Source organism: Nicotiana sylvestris, chromosome 2 (genome assembly GCF_000393655.2).
Source record: "Nicotiana sylvestris chromosome 2, ASM39365v2, whole genome shotgun sequence".
NCBI classification, from domain to species: Eukaryota; Viridiplantae; Streptophyta; class Magnoliopsida; order Solanales; family Solanaceae; genus Nicotiana; species Nicotiana sylvestris.
In genome coordinates this window covers 166050819-166069273 of record NC_091058.1, presented here as the reverse complement: position 1 = coordinate 166069273, position 18455 = coordinate 166050819, and the positions used below count along the sequence as shown (strand labels likewise).

Genomic DNA, 18455 nt, shown 5'->3' with positions numbered 1-18455 from the left:
AATCTCTATGAATCCTCTGCTTCTTCTTTTCAATGGTAAATAAATTCAAGGGCCTTTGAACTTGATCTTGAATCTATGTTTGTTGCCACGAACGATGATCTTGTTCTTGAGCTTGAGCTTGATTGCTTGGACTTGAACTTGATTTAGTCTTCGTTCTTGAGCCTGAACTTGATTTGTTCTTCGTTCTTGAGCTTGAACTTGATTTGTTCTTCGTTCTTGAACTTGAACTTGATTTGTTCTTCGTTCTTGAGCTTGAACTTGAGTTGTTCTTCGTTCTTGAGCTTGAACTTGATTTCTTGAAATTGAACTTGAAGTTTGAAACTTGTGGAGGATTTTGCAGCGTTTGATCCACGAGCTCTTTCTTGCTTATTGTTATAACTTCTGGTGTCTTTTCTGAGTTATGAAGACCTCTATTTATAGTTGTGGAAGGGAGGAGTTATGATAAGAACAAACTCTTTCCGACCAATCAAATTGAAGCATGACATGACTACATTTGATTGGCCAGAACATGTCACTTGCACATGTGGCGCGATTTCATTGGCCTTTTAGTGTGACTGGACATGCCTTGTCATTTTGACACGTGGCATGGTCCTATTGGCTCTTCCGCTTGACTTGGCGCGCCACATCATTTGACACGTGACACAAAACTGGGCCTCTAGGAAGATGACAATTTGGGCTTAATGAAGTGGGCTCATCACTTTAGCCCAATTAAATGGGCTAGCCCAATGGATTAAGCTTATTTATTTAATCCATTTATATTGGACTTATATAATTAATTCAATTATATTAGCCCATAACATATATTTGGACCAATGTATCTTGAATTTACAATATAGTCCAAATTATTTTACGGATTTAATTTTAATAAAATTATATGCCCACAACCAGCTTAAACAGTGGCTACCCCACGCCATTTCTACCCTAAAGCCACAACTTGGGTTGCTTTACCCTTCAGCCGGCATTGCCAAATTTCATTTTTCTTACTAACTGGATTGTGAAAAGAAATCCTACCTCATCTCTTTCTAATTCTAAAATGGAAGAAAAAAAAGGCTTTGATGGCTATATAATTGGTGAAATCTCTCCGCTTAAGGGGGGCTATCTTGATATTTATGAAAATTTTGAGGAGGAAGGGATGTTGGGTGTAGAGAGGTATTTACATTATCGGGATTATGTACATTGACATCATAAATAATTTTTATACTATTACATTAAGTTAACCTACAACAACAAATAACTTGATATAATAACCTACAGAATATAACTTGATATAATGACCTACAAAATAGAATAGTTAAGTAATATGCTATGACTGATAAAAATTCGACGATTATGTATAAACTTTCTGCACTATTCCTGCATATATTTAAACTCGTACGAACCCCAAAAATAGTGTATATCTTTAGCTCATAAAGTACACACTAACCAAAGAAAAACCTTTCAATTTTAGGCAACTTGAATCATACATCAGTATAAAGTAACTTTCTACAACAGGAAGCCTTTACATGAACCAAACCAAGGAACAACTTCCACTTTATGTTTCCAAATTCTAAAAGGCTGAAGTACTGAACAGTAATACTATCAAAACTTTTTTCTCTTTCTAGTATTGATCACCCTTATGTATTAAGATCTCAAGGTCTACTGGCCTATAATACAAAGCAAAATCATGGCGTTGGGTCCATTATAGCAGAGGCATCAAACTGATAAATTACTCCTTCACTCAACAGACGCATTGCTGCTCCTCTTGAGAATTTCCTTGCAAACAAAAAACAGGGAACCTGTGTGGAATTATTATGGCACCACTCCGTTCTGTACTCAGTTTCATAGTAAACATTGTCAATATCCTGTCAGAATTCATACATAAATCAATCAGTTGTGAAGGCCAAATGATTTGATGCATAACTAACTAGAGGAATATAACCAGCTAGAAATCCAAGAGAAACGACCAGAAAAGTCAACCAAGCGAATCAACATAGAGAATTAAGAACTAAGACCGCATAAAAACATTCCGATTTAACTTAATTATCTGCACTGACAATCTAAAGAATTTTTAGACTACTAGAGTACGTTAACTAGTTGTTAGCTAGTTACCAACCTTATTTTCTAGGTTATTAAGTAATCCCACTTATTATGGACTGGTTACCTGTAGATATCTTTAGGTGATCGCATAGTTTAAAAATTCTTTTGACACTTCCAGTATATAGAAGTTAAACTCCAAACATAAAAGAGATGAATGCAGCCAAATGCCCAAGTAGGAGATGATAGAATATTATATATGCGCCTGTGAAATTACCTTTATTCTCTTGATCTGTTCAGCCCCTGCATCTGCATAGCTAAATGTCACAGGATGCCAACTACTTTTGTCCATGTTTGTCGCAGATTGATTCCACTCTGTATAGGTTATCGTTCTACGTTCCAGTTCTCCTTCAATGTCATGCATCTATTCGCAAAAATGAAAAACCAGTACATGTAATACCAGATTGAATACATGATGATTCTCATAGAACAACACAGAAGGAAGTTGCTTAAGAGCATCACAGTTTTGACTTCTTCCATGAAACAGAAAAAAAATACAAGAAGACTGAAAACAGAAAAGCACCTTAGGTAAATAATTGGTTAATTACTTACTGCCAATAATGTCTGCACGTAATGTTCATCTGGAATGCAGTTGTGACTTTGCTGCATGATATACTACAAGTTTAGACTAAATATGGCTTGAAAATGAAAGGTTAGAAGTTGATGAATTGAAATTTTTAAATCCAGAGTTGAAATTGAGGAAGGGAAAGAGCAGCATGATGCACACACCTTGCAGAACATCTTGAAAACCGGAAAGACAACATCATCGTCCGCAATGACTTCTGCATGCCTCCTGATTAAAGTGATCCACTGGATTAAAATGTCAAGTTAAAACTTATAGAAGTAGGAAACCTATTCTATTGATTTAATAGCAGAAGGAGCAGAAAGAATGAGAGATTAGTATTTTATAAAACAATCTGACTGTGATCTATGAATAAAGCTGAAGCCTACTTTTTAAAGTGTTAAGGCTTAGATTTTGTCAGAGAGTATTTCAATATTAGATTGCATTTTAGATTGTGTCTGATGGTATAGTCAAAAATTGTGGGTAAAAGCCATGATCTTAGGGATACACTCTTGAAATTATGTCTCTAGCTTTGTGTATATATATTCTAGGTGTAATCTATCTTTTGCAGTATTAAGTGAAATACACTTACATCGTTCACATGGTATCAGAGCCTCTACGATCTCGGTAGAGACTCAAATACTTTTTCCGATTGCTTTTTCCGGCAGTCACTACTTCGGTAGATTTTTCCGACCACCTTTTCCGGTTGCTTTTTCCGGCATCCACTTCTTCGGCGGATTTTTCCGGCCATCTCTGACTTTTATTTCAGATACGTGAGGGTCGACCATTTATTCCGGTCTTACCCATCACATTCTCTAAAATCTCCGAAGTAGTTTACGGTCAGATCTTGTTACCCTTTGACCCGACTCTATGAATAAGCTCCTTTCCCGGCCAGATCTTGTGATTTTGGTGAGAGGAAAAGAAAACTATTCTATTAGATAGAGGGGATTTTTCGTTGCAGAAGAGTAAAACTTTGGTTTTGAAAAGCTTTTTCAAAAGTAAAGCTTTCTTAATTTCAAGTCATACTTTATTACTTTGTCTTTACATGTGGGGGCCATTCTTACAAGCTTTCTTGTCCAACAAAGTCTTCTATTTTATTATGCAGTGATCTTGCTTTTGTCCTCTTTCCATATTATTTTGTACCCTTACCTTCTTGAAATTTAATATCACAATGATAGGTGAGTCATCCACAACAGAAGAAGTCAGACCATTTTTCTCTTCAATTTCGAATCCTTCCACTATTAATACTGTTAAATTACAAGGTAGTAATAATTACTCACCATGGTCTTCTTCAGTTGAGATGTGGTTCAAGGGACAGGGATATGAGGATCACTTAGTCAAAAATGCTAGTGAAATTGGCACTAGTGAAAAGACTAAGTGGACCCGAATTGATGCACAATTGTGTAATCTTTTATGGAACTCTTTGGATCCTAAATTACTCAACTTGTTTCAATCTTGTAAAACTTGTTATAAAGTTTGGACTAAAGCTAAAGCTTTGTATACGAACGATATACAACGAATATACAAAGTAGTTTCAGATTTAGTCCAACTTCAGCAGAACAATCAAGATATGACGAGTTATTTAGGATAAATAGATACCTTGAAAGATCAATTTGACTCACTCATGCCACTTACTGCAAGAGTCACCACCCAGGAGCAACAAAGAGATAAGTTTTTTATGGTTTTGGCATTGAAAGGAATTCGATCTGATCTCAGCCCTGTAAAGGATCAAATCTTGGCAAGCTCTGTAGTTCCTTCATTAGTTGAGGTTTCAGCTCGACTATTGCGTATTGGAACAAAAACACTTGATACTAATAAAGTGGTGACATCTGTATTAGTTGTGCAAAATGAAAATCCACAAAAACAAAATGTCTCTTAAAGAGGAAAAGGTAAAAGCACCAGACCCTACTGCAATTACTACAACAAGCCAGGCCATATTCGACAAACTTGTTGGAAACTGCATGGTCGACCATCACGTACAAACAATCGCAGTACAACCCACATGGTTCAAAATGGTGGTGAAACAGATGATCAACATGCTGATTTTATTACTTTATCTGCAGTGGATTATAGTGATTACTTGCGGTATCAAGCGGCTAAACAATAATCACTCTCATCTGGCACCTCAAAAACTGGTAATTCCTTTGCTTGTCTGAGCAGGTCTTCACCCAATTGCTCGTGGATACTAGACTCGGGTGTATCTGACCATATCTTCGGTAATCAGAATCTTTTTTCAAACCTTATTCCTTCTTCAAACCTCTCTGCGGTTACCTTTGCTAATGGCTTGCGAACTGCAGTAAAAGGAATAGGAAAAGTGCAACTTCTTCCCTCTATCTCTATAAACTCAGTTTTATTTGCTCCATAATGCCCATTCAATTTGATTTCCATTAGTAAATTAATCAAAAGTCTTAATTGTTCTGTCACTTTTTTTGCTAACTCTGTTGTTGTGCAGCACTGGAGAAAAGGGAAGACGATTGGAACAGGATATGAGTCACAGGGACTATATCATATGTCCAGATCACAACCACCAGTTGCATTCACTTCCGTTGCGTCAGCTGATCTACTCCACAGCCGTTTAGGTCACCCGAGTCTTGCAAAGCTTCAGAAATTAATTCCTAGTCTTTCCACATTGTCTTATTTTGAATGTGAATCTTGTCAGCTTGGGAAACACACCCGCATTTCGTTTCCTAAAAGAGTCAATAATAGGGCATCATCTATGTTTGACATTGTTCACTCAGACGTTTGGGGTCCTAGTCGTGTTGTTTCAAGTTTAGGATTTCAGTATTTTGTTACCTTTATTGATGACTTCTCCCGTTGCACATGGGTATTTTTAATGAAAAATCGTTCTGAATTGTTTTCTATTTTTCAAAACTTTTGCGTTGAGGTAAATAATCAATTTGGTGTTTCAGTAAAGGTATTACGTAGTGACAATGCGAAAGAGTATTTATCATCCCCCTTCACTAGTTTCATGTCATCTCAAGGAATCACTCATCAGACCTCTTGTGCATATACTCCTCAACAAAATGGAGTCGCCGAACGTAAAAAATTGGCATCTCATTGAAACTGATCGTACCTTACTTGTACACCATCACGTTCCTCTTCGTTTTTGGGGAGATGATGTTCTCACTGCTTGCTATCTGATCAATAGGATGCCTTCTTCTGTGTTGCAACATCAAAATCCACACTCAATTCTCTTTCCAGGTCAAAATCCCTATCATCTACCTTTGAGAGTGTTTGGATGTACTTGCTTTGTTCATGATCACAGTCCTCGAAATGACAAACTCCAACCAAAGTCAATTAAGTGTGTCTTTCTTGGATACTCTCGTTACCAGAAAGGTTATAAATGCTATGATCCAAAAGCATATAAATATTTGATCTCTGCGTATGTAACATTCTTTGAGACATCTCCCTATTTTTCACTAAACACTACAAACAGAAATTTGATGCCTCAAGTTTTGCCAGTGCCTACATTTCCTATACCGTAGGTTAGTCTTCCAGACAGACCTCAAGGCTCTCCTCCTCTTCTCCAAGTATACTCCAGACGTGCCCGTCCTCTAGCTAATACTAATTATAGCACTACACCTGATCCGGATACATTGGAAGCTCCCGATGACTCATCTCTTGCTCCTACTAAGTCACCTGCTCCAATCATGCCTTCATCAGATGCAGTAACTCCACCAATCGCCATACGCAAAGGTATATGCACTACTCAGAAACAAGTACGATTTAACTGCTTAAGTTATCATCGATTGTCCCCATTATATTATACCTTTGTATCTGCCTTCTCTCATGTACCTATACCAAAGACTGTTGGTGAAGCATTGGAACATTCAGGGTGGAAAGGTGCTATGATCGAAGAAATGACTGCTCTAGAGACTAATAACACTTGGGAATTGGTCCAGTTACCGAAAGGAAATCTACTGTTGGATGCCGGTGGATCTATACAATAAAGGTAGGTTCAGATGGAACAATTCATCAGCTAAAAGCTCTCCTTGTTGTTAAAGGATACACCCAGATTTATGACCTTGATTATGGTGACACATTCTCTCCCGTTGCCAAAATTGCATCTGTCCGACCGTTTATCTCCTTAGCAGAAAGGCGTTGTTGGCCGCTTCATCAACTAGATATAAAGAATGCCTTCTTACATGGTGAGTTTGCTGAGGAAGTTTATATGGAGCAACCTCCTGGGTTTGTTGCTTAGGGGGAGTCAAACTTAGTATGCCGTCTGAAACGTTCACTATATGGCCTTAAGCAATCTTCGAGAGCATGGTTTGGCAAATTTAGTTCTGTTGTCCAACAATTTGGGATGTCTCGAAGTGAAGCAGATCACTCCGTTTTCTATCGACATAGTGGTCCAGAAAATAATATTTATCTGGTCGTTTATGTTGATAACATTGTCATAACTGGAAATGATCAAAAAGGAATATCTCAACTAAAGCAGCATCTATTCAGTCACTTTCAAACCAAGGACTTGGGGAAGTTAAAGTATTTCTTGGGAATCGAGGTAGCACAATCCAAGACCGGTATTGCTATCTCACAAAGAAAATATGCTTTGGATATACTAGAGGAAACATGCGTGTTAAACTGCAAACCTACTAACGCTCCTATGGATCCAAATGTCAAACTCGTCCCTGGACAGGGGGAGCCATTAAATGATCCTAGCAGATATCGAAGGCTGGTCGATAAACTGAATTATCTTACTACAACACGACCTGATATTTCATTTGCAGTAAGTGTGGTTAGTCAGTTTCTCGAAGCTCCGTGTAAAGATCATTGGGACGCAGTAATTCGCATCCTAAGATACATCAAAAAGCTCTGGGGCAAGGACTATTATATGAAGACAAAGGTCACACGGACATTGTTGGATATTCTGATGCTGATTGGGCAGGTTCTCTGTCAGATAGACGCTCTACTTCTGGGTACTGTATCATGATTGGGGGAAATCTAATCTCTTGGAAAAGCAAAAAGCAATATGTTGTTGTCAGATATAGTGTAGAAGCAGAATATCGAGCTATGACCCTTGCTACATGCGAGCTTATTTGGTTGAAACAACTCCTCCAAGAGTTAAAATGTGTTGAGTTCAAACAGACGGAGCTTATATGAGACAATCAGGCTGCCCTTCATATTGCCTCTAATCCAGTTTTTCATGAAAGAACAAAACATATAGAGGCGGATTGTCATTTTATTAGGCAGAAGATCGAATCCGGATGCATTGCCACTAGCTTTGTCGGTTCAAATGATCAATTGGCAGATGTCCTTACTAAGTCCCTTAGGGGGGCTCGAATTGAATACATTTGTAGCAAGCTTGGAGCATATGACATGTACGCTCCAGCTTGAGGGAGAGTGTTAAGACTTAGATTTGTGAGAGAGTATTTCAATATTAGATTGTATGTTAGATTGTGTCTCATGATATAGTCAAAGATTGTGGGTAAAAGCCATGATCTTAGGGATACACTCTTGAAATTATGTCTCTAGCTTTGTATACATATTCTAGGTATAATCTATCTTTTGCAGTATGAAGTGAAATACACTTACATCATTCACATAAAGAAAAGAATATTTCTTGAGTTGACAACAAATTGCTATTCAAAATTAGTTGTGCTTAAGAATGACGGACATTCATAATGAGAGTTAAAGTTAGAAAAAAACAAGCCTAGATTTAACCAGAAGGCCAATTTTATTTTGTATACCAATTTATTTTGGCTGACTAAATCTGTTATCAACTCAGAAAAGCTCACAAAGGCAACCAGAACCAAGCTGGCTATAGCTTGAGCTTTACTTGTCGCTTTTTGTATTACTTCTTCCTATATGTTGGTTGCTGAGTTGTGGCGCATATATTACAAACTGAATCTATAATCAGTTTGCTGAAACTGATATAACATCTAGACATATCACAGGGGAACCTGGAGAAGTGTCACTTTCAGCAGATTGCTTTAATATCTTTCAACATTAGTAGATCCATATTTTAAGACAGTAGAGCTGATACCATTAGAATATTTTTGGGTTGCAGAGTTGAGTTTCTTTTTATGCTCTTTGATAATCAAATTTCAAGGATCTGAATCCATCGCCTTGTGCTCTAGCTAACTAAGAGGTAGGTGCAGCTAGGCTCATTTTAACCTCAATACTTGACGCTCTACCTAGATTATTGCTCGGCATGCTTTACAAAAAAAGACACCAAAAATATCTACTCCTTTAATGCAGCGAAGTAGACAGGTGGCAAACACTTCTATGTCACTAGACATGTAACCAAAGACCAAGCAACTACCTGTGATCCTTTCCTCCATTTGCTCATAGGTATATATGGTGACATGTTTGGGTTGTAGCGGCGCTCCTTTTTATCAAGAAAGCTGGAAGAGACATACCAAAATATATTATTCACTGAATACATAAATACTGAAATATTTTAATCAATCCTAAACAGATTCTCTAACCCAGAATCCACTTGAGGGTCTGTTGGTTAGAACATAAAGGAAACGGAAAAAAAGAAGAGGAAACACAAGATAGTATATTCTTCTCAAAGCTACAATGTAGTTTCTTTTAGCTCTTATTTCCTTTTAGTTCCTCCAAATCAATCAACTGCGGAGTTCATCATACAAGTTATATCCAGTTTACCTGTCCACAAAACTCCTAGGAGAAGCCCTCAAATAGTTGTATATATAGCTAAAGTTGTACAATGGGATGCAGCTGCAAATTGAGAAGTACGTGGTTACATAAATATCTAACACCAAGGTCAAAGAGATATAATGAAATAAACTGAAGAAAAATACATTGATGGAAAGAACTAAACAGGTCCAATTAAATAGATGGCCTCAAGGGATCCATGAGTGAAATATTATATATGTTGGAAGACACCAACTTACAAGTGGCACTTTATATTGAGAATCTGCGAGCTTTTACGGGAATGCCATATGCATGAAAAAATAATGAATGTGCAATTCAAAATATCAAAGATCTAGCTCGCCCTTTACCAATCTAGTATTATCAATCTTGACCGATTCTAAAAAATTGTTTGTCTCAGAAACTTTTTCATTGTCATGTCCTAGTTGTCTCTCATCCTCGTTAATTTTTCCCAAGAATTACAGTGTTTCATCTACCTATCCTATCAATAATATATTTCCTTTTTAGCAAACGAAACTATGATATCACATCATGTCTGTTCAGCATACTCGATAGGGATTAACCATTCCTTCAGTATCTTGGCTCTGATACCAATTGTTGCGGAAGCCAAATGTATATAGTGTGAATAAGTCACAACTACTATACCAAAAATTATGACAGCCACCAAATAATAAATAAGACAATAAAGCAACAATAAAGAGAACACCAGAATTTACGAGGTTCGGCTAATTTTGCCTACTCCTCGGACACAACCAATATTTTATTCCACTCCAAAAATACAAGTGAAATAATACTAAAGAGAGAAGATACAAATGCCTTAAACAGATGAGAAGGCAAATGAGAGGTGTGTTTAAATCCTAAACATTAGGCCTACTTTTATAGGGAAAAATCCTATCCACTTTTGCTAACCCACCGATGTGGGACGTTGAAATTTTTGACATTTCAACAAATCTCCACCTTGGCAAAAATTCCACGTCTTCAATTTTCTCTCTATAACAAATTTTGGTTGTGTCTTCATCTTCAATCTTCAGTGTTCAACAATGTTGATCAAATCCAAACAATGTTGAAACTTGACCGCAGTCACCACCTTTGTCAGCATATCAGCAGGATTCTCCGTAGTATGAATTTTCTTCACCGTGACTCCACCTTCTTCTATGATTTCTCGTACGAAATGATACCGAACATCAATGTGCTTCGTCCTTGCATGATAAACTTGGTTCTTCGCTAATTGAATAGCACTTTGACTATCACAAAAAATTGTGATACCTTTTTGTTCAACACCAAGCTCCTTTAGCAATCCTTGAAGCCAAATTGCCTCTTTCACAGCCTCTGTAATAGCCATGTACTCTACCTCTGTTGTAGACAAAGCAACTGTTGACTGCAAAGTAGACTTCCAACTAACTGGTGCCTTTGCAAAAGTAAACACATAACCAGTAGTTGATCTTCGTTTGTCCAGATCACCCGCAAAATCTGAGTCACAATATCCAACTACAGACTGATTGTCTTCCTGCTCAAAAACTAACCCGACATCTACAGTATTATGAATATACCGTAGAATCCACTTCACAGCTTGCCAATGCTCCTTCCCTGGATTGTGCATATATCTGCTAATAACTCCAACAGCTTGTGAAATGTCAGGCCTTGTGCAAACCATTGCATACATCAAGCTACCAACAACATTTGCGTATGGTACCTTTGACATATACTCTCGTTCAGCTTCATCCATTGGCGACATAGTAGTACTTAGCTTAAAATGGGAAGCAAGTGGAGTACTAACTGGCTTAGTCTTGTCATCTATGCCAAAACGTTGAAGTACTCTCTTCAAATATTCCTTTTGAGATAAACAGAGTTTCTTTGAACGTCTATCTCTAATTATCTCCATGCCAAGAATTTTCTTTGCCTCACCCAAATCCTTCATCTCGAACTCCTTCTTCAGTTGAATCTTCAACTTATCAATTTCTTCCGAATTCTTGGAAGCTATCAACATATCATCAACATATAGGAGAAGATATACAAAGGAACCATCTTTAAGCTTGCGCAAATACACACAATGATCGTATTTGCTTCTCTTGTACCCTTGCCGCAACATAAACTCGTCAAATCGCTTGTACCATTGTCTAGAAGATTGTTTCAATCCGTACAACGATTTTTCAAGTTTGCACACCATATTTTCTTTTCCAGCAACTTTGAATCCTTCTGGCTGAGTCATGTAGATTTCCTCCTCCAAGTTTCCATGTAAAAATGCAGTTTTTACATCCATCTGAACTAGTTCCAAATCCAATTGTGCTACCAAAGCCAACATAATTCTAATGGAGGAATGTTTTACAACTGGAGAAAACACTTCATTGTAATCAATTCCCTCCTTTTGAGCATATCCTTTGGCCACCAATCTTGCTTTGTAGCGAACATCTAATTGGTTAGGAAATCCTTCTTTCTTTGCAAATACCCATTTGCACCCAATTGCTTTCTTTCCCTTCGGGAGATTGGCCAATCTCCATGTATGATTCTGATGAAGGGACTGTATTTCATCATTCATGGCAATCCTCCACTTATCTTCTTCTGAACTTTGGACAGCGTCTTTATAAGTAGTAGGAACATCATCAGCTACAATTGAGGTTGCACAAGCAACCGTCTCTATGAGACGAACAGGTTTCGTTATTGTTCTTTTTGGCCTGCTGGTTGCTATTGATTCAAGTTGTTGTTGAGGTTCCTGAGTTGGAATCTCCTCTACTGGCTCTCCTTCCAGAGGGTAATCTTCATTTGTTTCCTCCTCTGCTTCTTGTGTAGGAAAAATAAATTTTCCCTCAAACTCCACCTGCTTAGAAGCACCTTCATTTTGTTTGGTATCTTCTGTTACCTTATTTACCATAGCAGATTCATCAAAGGTAACATCCCTGCTGAATATTACTTTCTTTGTCATAGGACACCATAAGCGATATCCTTTGACTCCAGAAGTAATTCCCATAAAAATAGCCTTCTTTGCCCTTGGATCCAATTTTGACTCTGTCACATGATAATATGCAGTTGAGCCAAACACGTGCAAAGAGTCATAATCTACAGCAGGCTTTCCATACCATTTTTCAAATGGTGTCTTGCCATCAATAGCAGCAGATGGTAGACGATTAATGAGGTGACATGCATATGTAATTGCCTCAGCCCAAAATTCTTTGCCCAAGCCAGCATTGGACAACATACACCGTACCTTCTCCAGCAAGGTCCGGTTCATACGTTCTGCCACTCCATTCTGTTGTGGTGTATGTCTAACAGTGAAGTGTCGGACGATGCCATCATTTTCACAGACCTTATTGAAATGATCATTTTTGTATTCACCTCCATTGTCTGTGCGAATACACTTGATCCTCTTGCCTGTTTGATTCTCCACCATCGTCTTCCATTTGAGAAAAATTCCCAACACTTCATCTTTGCTCTTCATTGTATACACCCATACTCTTCGGGAAAAATCATCAACAAAGGTTACAAAATAGTGCTTCCCACCCAATGAAGGTGTTTTGGAAGGACCCCAAACATCAGAGTGTACATAATCCAAAATGCCTTTAGTATTATGGATCGCTGTACCAAATTTAACCCTTGTCTGTTTCCCTTTAACACAATGCTCACAAAACTCCAAGTTGCAAGCCTTGACTCCTTTTAACAATCCTTGATCTGATAGAGTTTTCAAGGATTTTCCTCCAGCATGTCCCAAGCGCATGTGTCATAGCTTGGTTGTTTCTGCCTCTTTTTCGTCACTAGATGTTACTATCGATGTCCCAATAACTGTACTACCGTGATAACGGTACATGTTATTGTTCTTCCGATTGGCCTTCATTACCACTAGTGCACCGGAGCATACTCTCATCACTCCATTTTCTGCAATGATTTTGAACCCTTTTGATTCTAGGGCTCCCACAGAGATGAGATTCTTCTTCAAATCCGGTACATATCGAACATCTATCAATGTTCTGATCATTCCATCATGGTTCCTTAATCGTATTGAACCAATGCCATATGAGGTAAGAGGGCTGTTATCCGCTGTGTGGATGACTCCATATTCTCCTTCTTGAAATTCCACGAACCAGTCCCTGTTGGGACACATATGATAGCTACAAGCCGAGTCCATCAACCATATGTCTGATGATGTTGATGACTCTGTTGTAACTAATGAGAAGTCTGAATCATCACAATCAGCTACATTTGAATCCATAATGGCCTTTCCATTGTTATGTTTGGCCTTATTCTTCAACTTCGGACAGTCTTTCTTCCAGTGCCCTTTTTCTCGACAAAAGGCACATTCATCTTTGCTGGGTCTGGATCTTGACTTGGATCTTCCCTTCTTTGTCCTCGTTTGATTTTGAGGACGACCCCTCACAAATAGTGCTTCTCCTTCTCCGCCCTTCTGTTTTTCTCGCTTTCTTTGTTCATAGCTGTACAAAGCCGAACAAACTTCTCTGAGAGAAACTTCGTCATTTCCATGGAGTAGAGTAGTTTCAAGGTGCTCGTACTCATCAGGAAGTGACGCCAACAACATCAAGGCCAAGTCACCATCATCATAAGTTGTATCCATATTTTGCAAATCTGTGACCAACTTATTGAAACTGGTGATATGTTCATTCATCGTGGTACCAGGAACATAGGTGAAGTGAAACAGTCTCTTCTTCATGTACAATTTATTTTGACTGTTTTTCTTCAAAAATTTATCCTCCAGTGCTTTCCATAATTTACTTGCAGAAGTTTCCTTTGTGTATGGATATTTCTGCTCTCTAGCAAGGTAGGATCGAATGGTACCGCAAGCAACACGGTTGATAATTCTCCAATCTTCTTCTCCAATAACATCTGGTCTTTTTTCTTCAATGGCAAGATCTAGCCCTTGTTGAAAAAGGACATCTAGAACCTCGCCTTGCCACATCCCAAAATGCCCGGACCTGTCAAAAATTTCTACCGCAAATTTCGCATTTGACACAATTCTTGTCATAAGCGAAGATGCCAATGATGACGTATTGTTGACAGTTGATGTAGATTCTTCTTGTTTATTGTCTCCCATTTTGACAAAATATTATTTAATAGCCGACGACACAAATCAAGATTATTTCCTTTTTGGTGTGGAAGATCAGACTAAGCTGCAACCACAGAGCATACTCAGACAGAACCTTGACTCAGTTACCAAGATAAATCTTTTCTGATGTGGAAGATCAGACTATGCTGCAACCACAGAGCATACTTAGACAGTACCTTGGCTCTGATACCAATTGTTGCGGAAGCCAAATGTATATAGTGTGAATAAGTCACAACTACTATACCAAAAATTATGACAGCCACCAAATAATAAATAAGACAATAAAGCAACAATAAAGGGAACACCAGAATTTACGAGGTTCGGCTAATTTTGCCTACTCCTCGGACACAACCAATATTTTATTCCACTCCAAAAATACAAGTGAAATAATACTAAAGAGAGAAGATACAAATGCCTTAAACAGATGAGAAGGCAAATGAGAGGTGTGTTTAAATCCTAAACATTAGGCCTCCTTTTATAAGGAAAAATCCTATCCACTTTTGCTAACCCACCGATGTGGGACGTTGAAATTTTTGACATTTCAACACATATACCATTCCTTTTGAATAGGAACCCAAAACCTTATGGATCCATTCGGATTTATATGATCCTATTTAATCAAGGTGGAAACTAAGGAAATAATAAAACTTTCAATAGGTAAACAGTTCGAGATGAGCAATCAAAACTACTTAGTTACAGATATACCTAAAGTATGTAATAGTGAAAAATGAATGAATGTTAGGTAGGCTGTTCAAGAAATGTCTACCGGCATAATCGGAAGAGATATTTGTAGTAAACTTTTCCATTTTTGATAAGGGGCTAAGTAAATTGGGTAGATGGAAAAGGGGAAGTAGTTCAAAAATAATTAAGAGAGCAACGTTTCTGAGAGTTAGAAGTTGAACCTCTCTGACAATAGAACAAATCTTCTATTGGCTGGATCCTTAAGAGCTTCTTCAAGTAACAATCTCTCTGCTTCAATCATACTTGCTTCTCCCCAAGCTACCTACAAGTCACAATTAATATCAATCGGGCTAAGATACCAAAATGAAAGCAATTCAAAAGGAGAAAGGAAGTAAGCAACATACATCTCAAGTATCAGCAGAAAATCTAAAACCATTAAACATAAATAGTCCCTCATGAGTCGGGGAGAGAATACTATAACTTAAAGAACTTGACTAATGGATCTTAAATCATTGGAAAAGATTTAAGTTATAAACACTGACAATTTAAAGGTAACCTAGCTAAACTATTCAGGTATATCTAGGTAGAGCGGTTGATAATCTTCGAGAGTCATAAGTAATTAATAGGGAGATCAAAAGGAAGTGAAAGAAGGGAACACAAATAGATTAAAAACTCATATTGTTTCATTCAAGAAAATTAAAGATAATTTGGGTTGCAAATAAGAAAGGGATAAAATCTGCTTTCACTTTCAAAAGTGACAGCAAACTAGTAAGAACATTATTTACCTTGATGCTATTATTCAATTGGCGATCATGAAAGAAAGATGGCCTTGTGGTAGACTCGTTAAACACAAAACCAGGCTCCGAATGTATATATATTGAAAATTTATCAGCGTCAGCATTCTGCTAACATCAAACAATGATCAAAGTGTAAGAGAGGAGTTTAAATAGATTTAGAAATGCTCCATAATACTCTCAAGTATTATAAAACTTCCTTAAAACTTGATAGTTCTTCACATTTCCATTATTACTGCAAAGCAAATAGACAATAGAGACTAATCTGAAGCTGAAAAGCCTCTATTTTTTAAATTATCAATTTTTGCTAATTCTTTAAAAGAGCATATCTGCAGTGAAGAAAAAGGAAAATGACATAAAAACTGAAACTCTAAGAACTTAGATGAAGCAATATATACTCCCCTTAAACCTCCAAAGTAAGATGGACATTAGAATTCGGAACACAAACATATCCAGCGGTCCAACATTTATAATTGACGATTGTATCTCAGGCCCAACTTAATCTCAAAAATTAGCTCATGAGATGAGAATTGTGTAAGCTGACAACATTCATTTCTTCAACTAATGTAGGACACGTTACAACTTGATGAATTTTCAATAATAAAAAAGAGAAATTAAATCACGTCACCTCGAAGAAAGATTTCCAAAGAAAATCGAGAGGCAAATTACGGCGGGCTAGAAAGAGAAAAGCAACTTTGGGATCGCCTCGAAAACTAATGGAATCCCAATTGGGATGGAGAAATCTACGAGAAACTGAAGAAGAAGGATTTTGGGAGTGTGAAGGAAGGAATCGCTGGAGCCTGAGAAAAGCCAACATGCAGAGAACAATGGTGAGAGTGAGGGAAACCACAATCAACAGCTTCCACGCAAACCACGATACTCCTGCTCCCACAATCAACCCCTTCTTCTTCATGCCTTTAATTAATTACACACTCTTCAATTTCCCATCATCATTTTCTTGTTTGTCTCTCTAGATGTGTGTACACAATTAATGCCATGCGTTCGAATTAGAAGGGAAGAGGAGTGTGTACATTGAGCCGTTGGTGGTTGAAACGAGTGAATCAATAATAAAGAGAGAGATATGCATGCATTGAGAGAAAGAAAAGGGATGTAATGCAAGATTTACAGTGTGCTTCTGTTTCGTTTGTTAGTTCCTAAAAGGAGGGGGGGGGGGGGAGAATTAAACGGCGCGCGTTTTATCCCTTATTCACCCTCTGTTTACATTAAAGTATAACATAATAATCGTGATAAAAATAATCTCATATACGAAAGAAATAATCCAAACAGTCATCCAGCCAACAGGTTAAACTAAAAACAGTCGAGGAATAAATAATATATAGTCAGTATTTTAAAAAGTATTTTATGGGCCAGAGACGGATTCGGGATTTGGAATTTGTGGGTTCCTAGCTACCGTAATTTCAAATTTCTATGCAAGAGTTAGTAGGTTCACAATTAAATATTTAGTGAATTTCTTAATATAAAAACAGGATATACGCAAGAGTTACTGGGTTCTCGAAAACCCATATTCAATGCTCTAGGTCCGCTCCGATTATGGGCGAGCCTTTGGGGTGAGGAATACCAAAAACACATTGAGGCGTACTGGTTGAATGTAAGTACCATGGCCCCTACGCCCCACCTCTTTGGGCGTTCACGTAAGCGTAAACCTCAATGTTCTAGGTGTTCATTTAGGATGTAAGCCCCGAGAAATTTTTAAAATTTGAACCCAAAAATACTTAATAAATTCTTTTTTAAAACTTAAATACCCAAAAGTTAACTCATATTAAATTCTCAAACTAAAAATCTCAAAAGTCAATATTTTTTTTAATTGTTTATTCTTATTTCACAATTTTTCTCTTTGTCGTTTACTGAGTAACAAACACAATTTAGATCGTTGTCTCTAAATTATAAAGTAAAATAGTTTTGTTCTCTAATTCTTATTATTCCATGTTTGTATTTTCCTTCTTTATGCTTAATTTCCTTTAAGTTTTTTTTTGTGCGTATTCTTTAATTTATTATTTTCAAGTTAGATTTTTGTTTTAATTTTTTTTTTTTGGTATCACTCTAGTTCAGATATTATTTTGAATACTCTATTCTGGCTATTGTAGTATAATAAATATTTATGACTTGTGTGTAGTTTTAGGTTTTTAAACAATAACATTATATTATTTTTATTTTTATTCTTTGAATTATTTGGAACTAAAATATTAATTTTACAACTCTACTTATGTGACATCATAGTCATATTATAGGTGTAATACATTTTTACGTCTTTTACCTTTTTAAGTTGAAAAAAAATATTTTTTGTAAGGTTCGTGCAAATGTTAGCATGTTTATAATAGATATAATATCTTCCTACTAATTTTATAATTTTCTTGAATAGTTGTAATTTTAATGCAGTTATTTATTTATTTTATTAATTTATAAAATATTAAAAATTTAATATTAATGGAGTTTTCGCGTTGTGTCTCAGGGCTTACGCCTCCCTCCTCCCCCACACATACACCCCAACCCACCCCACCCTACCCCTCCCCATAAGATAAAATGTTTCGTTTTACGCCCACACCTTTTAAAAAACTAATTGAAATATGTATAACTGCATATAATCAGTGCATAATTTATATATATAGGCTAGGGAAAATGAACAATGAATTCAACCGGCTATTTATATAAAGATCCC

The 18455-nt window shown here is 37.0% G+C and overlaps 1 protein-coding gene across 1 annotated transcript; it reads right to left on the bottom strand.

Moving 5' to 3' along the window:
• Nucleotides 1–1292: 1292 nt before the first annotated feature.
• Nucleotides 1293–16874, bottom strand: LOC104216634 (glycosyltransferase BC10-like). Its single transcript, XM_070167541.1, has 9 exons — nucleotides 16407–16874; nucleotides 15770–15886; nucleotides 15206–15306; nucleotides 9248–9319; nucleotides 8901–8982; nucleotides 2803–2883; nucleotides 2626–2676; nucleotides 2291–2437; nucleotides 1293–1841 (listed from the first exon to the last, which is right to left on the bottom strand). The coding sequence occupies exons 1-9, from the start codon at nucleotides 16689–16691 to the stop codon at nucleotides 1662–1664; spliced, it is 1116 nt and encodes a 371-aa protein (XP_070023642.1). The 5' UTR covers nucleotides 16692–16874; the 3' UTR covers nucleotides 1293–1661.
• Between the last annotated feature and the right edge of the window lie 1581 nt (nucleotides 16875–18455).

What these genes read in the sequence shown, in the direction of transcription:
- LOC104216634 (XM_070167541.1), bottom strand. Translation starts at nt 16,691, where the DNA reads ATGAAGAAGAAGGGGTTGATTGTGGGAGCAGGAGTATCGTGGTTTGCG. An exon ending in TTTGTTCTATTGTCAGAGAG is followed by an intron (nt 9,320 to 15,205) that starts GTTCAACTTCTA and finishes CTCAATTTGCAG; the next exon opens with CTGCATCCCATTGTACAACT. An exon ending in AACAGATCAAGAGAATAAAG is followed by an intron (nt 1,842 to 2,290) that starts GTAATTTCACAG and finishes GAATTCTGACAG; the next exon opens with GATATTGACAATGTTTACTA.